Raw genomic sequence first — 7,695 nt, forward strand, 5'->3', positions numbered from 1 at the left:
ACTTTTTAAAAACAAAACTAATACAATTATGTAAAGTTTAAAAAAAAACAAAAAAACTATACTGGTAATACATGTCCATTACAGAAGACAGAAAATATAGACTGACAAAAAGGAAAAAAAAAATTAAATTACTCATAGGCCTGTCTTCCTGTAGTAGCTAGCCTTTGCTAACAAAATATATCCTTAAGGACTTTGTATACAGTGAATGTGGGGCTCTCTGGGTAGCTCAAATGGTAAAAAAATCTGCCTGCAATGCAGGGGACCTGGGTTCAATCCCTGGGTTGGGAAGATCCCCTGGAGAAGGGCATGACAATCCACTCCAGTATTCTGCTTGGAGAATTCCAGGGAGAGAGGAGCCTGGCAGGCTACAGTCCATGGAGTAACAAAGAGTTGGACACAATTGAGTGACTAACACTGCTACTAATGTATACACAACATTGAAAAATTTGTGATACATGGTGTTTATATTCCTCTCTGATTTTTTTCTTTTATATAGTATACCATGGTCATCTTTCCACATTAATAATTACCTTTTTTCAGTATTCTTAATGAGGTCATAATATCTTCAATAGCTGTACCATCATTTAAGTAATTTCATTTTTTGAATGCTTCAAGTTTTGTCCATTGTGAGCAATTCTTGGGTAAATATTCTTCTCACCATTAGGTCCTCAATGGAATTCTAAAATTTAACCATTTTAAAATATTACAGTGAAAGAATATTGCATTTTTAGCACTTAAGCTAGAGTCTTCCAACAAAATAAAAGCTCAGTTTGGAAACCAAATTATAATCTAGTCAATTAAATTTCAATTTAGTAGTGAAAACAGAGTCTGAAAAACAACTACCAGATTTATTTGCTTTCATAATGGCAAATTCCTCTGAAAGGCTAAGGAATCAACTGTTCTAAAGCCTGATAAATTCACCTTCCTATTTTAGTTATGCGCAATCAAGGCAGCCTGAGGCTGATTCTCAACAGCAAACTCTGGGCTCAGATGGAGATTCAAAGAGCAAATCACAAAAATTTACAAATAACAGCTACTGATTTAGAAGACTGTAACGTCAAAGTGTTTTTAATTCAGGTAAGTGACAAATTTCAGTGATAGAGGATTATCCTATTATTTATAGATTTCTGCAGTCACTAATTTTTTTTTCATTTTATTGTACTAACCTGTACCACTGGCAAAAAATCAGCCATTTATTATGGTTGTTTATAGTCTAATCCGGAGAAGGCAATGGCACCCCACTCCAGTACTCTTGCTTGGAAAATCCCATGGACGGAGGAGCCTGTTAGGCTGCAGTCCATGGGGTCGCTAAGAGTCGGACACGACTGAGCGACTTCACTTTCACTTTTCACTTTCCTGCATTGGAGAAGGAAATGGCAGCCCACTCCAGTGTTCTTGCCTAGAGAATCCCAGGGATGGGGGAGCCTGGTGGGCTGCCGTCTATGGGGTCACACAGAATCGGACACGACTGAAGTGACTTAGCATAGCATAGCATAGTCTAATCAGTTCAGTTCAGTTCAGTTGTTCAGTCGTGTCCAACTCTTTGCGACCCCATGGACTGCAGCATGCCAGTCTATACCAGACCTAAATTTGATATGAAGTTTAGAGATTAACATCAATTTAAAGTAGTCAATTGGTACTAGTCTTAAGACAGCTGTATTGGTATATGCTTTCAAATGTCTCCATTTTTCTTTACTGTTAAAATTATGTCAGGAATCTTACTAAATTACCAGAGATACTACTGTCAGGATTGGCTCCTAGGAGGCCAGCATAATCCACACCCCAGTGCTTACACTGTGTGCTGAAATTGAGGCTTTGAGATCACTGGAAAGGAACCAGTGAGAAATGGAAAAACACAGGGCTAGCAAGTTAAAAGAACCAGTCCAATAGCAATTTCCAATTCTGGACTTGAGTCAATCTCCAAGGTAACAGGTTCACAACAGCTTAAGCTATCCTGGCAGCAGGAATGCTTGACCTCAAATATAAGATCCAGGCAAAAAAGACAAAGCTGACATGAGTCAGGTGAGAAAAAAGGCTGGATATCCCCTGCATGCTGAGAATCAGAAGATGTGAGAAGCCTGAGTATCCAAGTGACTCAGGTAGAAGATGATAATACAAGTAAACTGGCTTCCACATAATAATGGTAAAAAAAAGTTGGCAAGAGGCCACTGGTGAAAAACCAAAGATTTTAGTGCACTGTTAGGCATAAGTGATGTTGAGTATTGAAATCTTAGAGTAAAATGCCTAAACCCTGTTTACCATTTAGGCAGATAATATTGGATACTCTGCTAGACCAGATGCCCCTGGCTTTGAATGGCTAAAGCACCCTGTCTGAGACCAAGTCTGATACTGAGACTATGATTAGATTAGATTAAACTATGACTAGATTCTGCTGCTCAATATCTGGCTTATTCTGACTTTTTAAACTGTAGGGTAATTTTTAGATATTAGCAAACAAAATGCAATAAAAATCACCCCAAATTCCACTCCTAGAGATGGTCACTATTAACATTTTGGTCTTGTATTATATTTTAGTTTTATAATATGTATTTATGTTATAATATATATATATGTGTGGGTACATTTATATATACGCGTACCATATTGTACATACTGTATGACTTTCAGACAAGTAATTTAACCGTCCTCAGCCTGATTTTACTCATCTGCCAATGGAAGACAATGTACTTGATAAACTGATGGAGAAGATTAAATAGCTAACATTTGATTGTGAAATACACATATGTAACTTTTTCACTTATCAATGAAAATGAGTGTTTTCTGTTATTAAATTGTAGTCCATTCAAGAATTCTTTTATAGGTGAAAATAATTTATTCTATTATATGCCATAATTATTTCCACTAATTCCGCTTTGTTAAATACTTAAGTAATTCAATGTGTTCATTATTATAAATTCTGCAAAGAATCCTCTATGTACATACATGTTATTTTTCTTGGGAAAAGGTTTTGACTGTCTTAACAAATTTATCTCTATAAAGACTGAACCTATTTTCATTCTCACTAGCATTTTCTTATGGTACTTCCTGGAAAAATTTTTTAAGCTTTGGAGATTTGTTCAAAAAATATATATCATTGTGTTTTTACTTCTTGTTCTGAATTTCTTGAATGAAAATACATGAATGAATTTGGCAATATGCATATATATGTATATATACACACTCTACACCAGTGAAAGACATTTAAATTTTAATGTAAAAAAAAAAATCAAGGCAGCAGGACAGTATTTATGTTTCAATTACAAATACTCTCTCAATATTTTTTGTTAATTAACTTACTGAAGAAAAATTATACCTTTGGCTTCCCTTGTGGCTCAGCTGGTAAAGAAGCCACCTGCAGTGAGGGAGACCTGGGTTCGATCCCTGTGTTGGGAAGATCCCCTGGAGAAGGGAAAGGCTACCCATTCCAGTATTCTGGCCTAGAGAATTCCATGAACTGTATAGTCAGTCCATGGGGTTGCAAAGAGTCGGACACGACTGAGCGACTTTCACTTCACGTAATATAAAAAATTAAATTAGTGAAAAGTCAACAAATATTTACTCAACACCTGCTATATATCTAAATCAATATGAGACACAAAAGTATTTTATTTCATTTGTACTTTTTCCCTAAAAATAATTAAGGCAGCTTAGCAACATACTAACAAAAAACTATATTTAAGACTCTTCTCCCAAAAAGTTGGCATGTAGTTGGTTCACTCCTCAGTTCTTGGCTTTGAAATATTTGGTAGCTCTTCGAAAGATTAGCAAAGAGAAAACTTTTCCCAGATTTTCTTTGAAACTGTGAAAAGATCCAAAAATGTAAGCCACTGACATGTTAACTTAAGGAGTGCTGACTTTGATGACAAAAACCAAGTCCCAGCCAATCCGTCAACTAGCTGTGTAGATTCAGACAAGCTGTGCATTTCTGAGCCATAATTTTCTTATCTGTAAAGGGAAAGCGAAACAAGTATTTATTTAATATCTGTACTATATGCTTTCATTAATATAAAAATTAGCAAATAAATTATTGTTAAATAATTAACCTACAGTTTTATTATAAGGATTGAAAAAAATAAAAATATAACAACAGTGAATGTTATACCAATGTTATTCTCACCGTTATTTTTTATATTAATAGCAAAAGTAAAAATAGAAAAAGTATTGAAAAGGAAAAATAGAAAAGTGTAGAAAGCAACGACCTCTGATGTATTTATGGTACAACATCATAGACCATTTGAATGAGCTTTCTGTGGAGCCACGCAGCTTGCTTCCCAGGGGGCTCAGTCAGTAAAGAATCTGCCTGCAATGCAGGAGACTCTGGTCCCAACCCTGGGTCAGGAAGATCCCCTGTATACCCTGGAGAAGAAAATGACAACCCACCCCAGTATTCTTGACTGGAAAACCCCATGGACAGAAGAGCCTGGGGGCGACTTAGTGACTAAACCACCAAATGCAGCTTTCAGGGCTGTCTAAGCAAGTGATGTAAAGGAAATGAAAGTCTTTTTTTCCCCCCTCTAACTCTCTAATTTTCTACACTGTAACATAGTTTGGAGGAAGAATGGTCTTAACAAACAAATTCAAATATAAACTTCAAATCACAAAATTTCATTTTCTCAGTTTAAAAGGCACAGATTGGGACCTCTTATCCAATTATCTATGTTAGGATTCAATTTTGTTCAAGATGAATTGGCTCTTTACCCTTTTGTTTCTAGGCTTATTTACATTCTAGATTTGTGTCATATAATTCTTTCCTTATTCAAAGTGAAAGATTACAAATTTGTAAAGTGTGGCTATCACTGAGTTATTTATATTCTTAACAAATTTAATTTACCTCTTGTAGGCCAGTGCCAAAGACACAGGACGTATGCATGCAGCCATCCATCACCGTCTTGTTGCACTTCGAAGCTTCGACAAGCAGACAGATGCAAATCAAACTGAAAGCCAGTCAGAGACAGTCCTCCAACAGTGTAACTATGATAGCTGTGATGAGGATGAAGAGGATCTCATCCAAGCCACTAAAGCGAGATCAGGTATTTTCTTCTGTTGGTTTGAGGTTTAAGAAGATCTTATTCACAACCCTTTATAGGAAACAGATTTTTAGAAAGTGGAGCTTGTCTGTTCAAAGTGGGTGGGGGTTAGAGCCCTAGATGTTTGGATCTGAGAAGCAGATCTGAAATCAGACTTCTACAGAGGCCTGTATTGGGATTTCACCAGAAGTCAGTCTTATTGCAATACCTGCATATCATCTGCATATACATCTCATAAAAAACCATATTTACAATGTTAAGTATTCATTGCTATACTGAAACTAATTATATATTCATATTTCTCTTCACTTGTTCTCATTCTTCTATTATTGGTCATTATAAGAGAAATTATAAATACTAGTAATGGAGCCAACAGGCAAATCTGGTTTGAAAGACTGATAAACCCTGTTTATTCCCTTTCCAGAATTTGACTGTTTTATTTTCAAAGACCTTCTTTACTTGGGGCAAAAAGTGCTGTTTCTTTTATTACATCAGGATTGGTAAATTGAACAAGCAGTGGAACCACTGATTAATGGATTTTTAGGTTTTAGTGCTTGTCCTGATGAGCGAATTTAAAACTAAAATCCATCATTATATTTGGAGAAAAACCTTGTCAAGGAAACAATAAGCCCAGCTTTATTATACAGATATAGCTATTCCAATAAAGTCATCCAAGTATTTTCAGTAATAGTTTCATTTAGCCCTGAATTTTGCTTTAAGGAGGACTGACAAAGGACTTACAAAAATAGTGTATTAGCAGGCATTTCCCCAATTTTTGATCATTTAAATCTTAAAGCTATTTTAATCATACATAACTTAAGAATCTATCAAAGAACATGTGCAAAACTTGATGAAATAGCTTCCTTGGCCTAGTACTAAAAATGTAATCAAAAGGAAGAATACACGAAACATGCAGAGCAGGGTCATAAACTGCTAGACTCAGTGAGCCAGAGACCTAAGCGAATATGACTTTTCTTGTTACTATCAAATAAAAGGTTTAATTATTTTTTAACTGTATGAAATTTATAAATTAAAATCATTATAACATTTATATTGTCAACAATAGAATGAGGTCTTTTAGAAAATGAGCTGGTATTCATTAAAAGTGAAAGTGAAAATCACTCAGTCTTATCCAATTGTGATCCCAGGGATTGTAACCTGCCATGCTCCTCTGTCCATGGAATTCTCCAGGCAAGAATACTGGAGTGGGTAGCTATTCACTTCTCCAGGGGATCTTCCCAACCCAGGAACTGAACTGGGGTCTCCTGCATTGCAGGCAGATTCTTTACCAGGTGAGCTACCAGGGAAACCCATCCTAAAGGAAATCAGTCCTAAATATTCATTGGAAGGACTGATGCTGAAGCTAAACTCCAAAACTTTGGCCATCTGATGCAAAGAATTGACACATTGGAAAAGACCCTGATGGTAGGAAAGACTGAAGGCAGGAGAAGGGGATGACAGAGGGTGAGATGGTTGGATGGCATCACTAACTCGATGGACATGAGTTTGAGCACGATTTGGGAGTTGGTGATGGACAGAGCCTGGCATGCTGTAGTCCATTGGGTTGCAAAGAGTTGCACATGGCTGAACGATTGAACTGATCCATTAAAAATGTTAACTTGTAATTAAGATTAAGTGGCAAAGTTATTTCATCAACAAATGTCATGTTTATGAATAGATCCTGTATTCTACCATATTTCATTTCAGGAAAGGGGTGATATGTGACTATCTTCAAACAAAATGAGAAACAGTGGGAATAAGGGAAAGTAAATGTCAATCATATGAACCCATCTTTTCTTGCTAACTTTTCTAGCACTTTCTCCAGGAGTGTTGCACACAAATGCTAAATGTAACGGAAGCAATAAAATGTCTGACTTTTTAAACGTTGTTGCCTGTGAATTAAGGGAAGGTTTAATTATGTGAAAATATTATGTTTATAATTAGGAACATTTCCAAATATTACTTAAAAATATAGATTCTATATGTTTCATTTCCTTGATAGCATGCATATTCATGAATATTCATGTTCAGTTGTATTCAATTTTACATTTATATCACAGATTCTTATAGGCGGACCCACAGACAGTCGGTTGCCTGTTCATGAATACTGCTATGAACATGACAACATCTACAAAGAAAACACCTCACTGAAAAAAATCACTTTACTGAAAAAAACTAGACCATCCTAATCACTAAATGAGAAGATCCTATTCATTCCTTGAACAATTTAACAGAAAAATTTAAGAAATATAATTTGTTGCAATTAAAATGTTTCTCTGATGTAATGTAATAATTCTGAGGTTTTATATTTTGATTATTGTGAAGAAAATGACAGACTTTAAGAAACACATGGCCTATGAAAGTTCAAAATTTATTATTTTAAAAGAAGTTAATTTAGAATAAGATTTGATTACTAATTTGGACTGTTCATCACATTGATGGATACAATAGTTAATACAGTAAATTGCGATTTGATAAATATCTCACTAAGGTATTTATTTTTCAGTCATATTTTGTCTGGCCATAAAACATATTTTACAAAAGTTTCAGAGTCATTTCTTTGAAAAACATTATAACTGCATGATAACATGTTCTATCATGTTTTTTCTTCTGGGAAATGTATGTTTTTGTTTAACCTTTGGATTCCCTAATTCTAAAAGATTATTTA

General features: G+C 35.1%; 1 protein-coding gene across 2 annotated transcripts in view; it reads left to right on the forward strand.

Moving 5' to 3' along the window:
• The window catches only part of RANBP3L (RAN binding protein 3 like), a 58,475-nt gene extending 51,317 nt beyond the window's left edge, over positions 1-7,158 (forward strand). For both annotated transcript variants that reach the window (XM_044932443.2, XM_006074873.4), the window contains 3 exons: positions 935-1,077; positions 4,841-5,030; positions 7,088-7,158. In XM_044932443.2, the coding sequence (XP_044788378.2) occupies positions 935-1,077; positions 4,841-5,030; positions 7,088-7,131 (377 nt within the window). In that variant the 3' untranslated portion in view covers positions 7,132-7,158. The remainder of the gene's footprint in view (positions 1-934; positions 1,078-4,840; positions 5,031-7,087) is intronic.
• The last annotated feature ends 537 nt before the right edge of the window (positions 7,159-7,695 follow it).

The sequence above is a fragment of the Bubalus bubalis genome, chromosome 19 (assembly GCF_019923935.1).
Source record: "Bubalus bubalis isolate 160015118507 breed Murrah chromosome 19, NDDB_SH_1, whole genome shotgun sequence".
Lineage (NCBI taxonomy): Eukaryota > Metazoa > Chordata > Mammalia > Artiodactyla > Bovidae > Bubalus > Bubalus bubalis.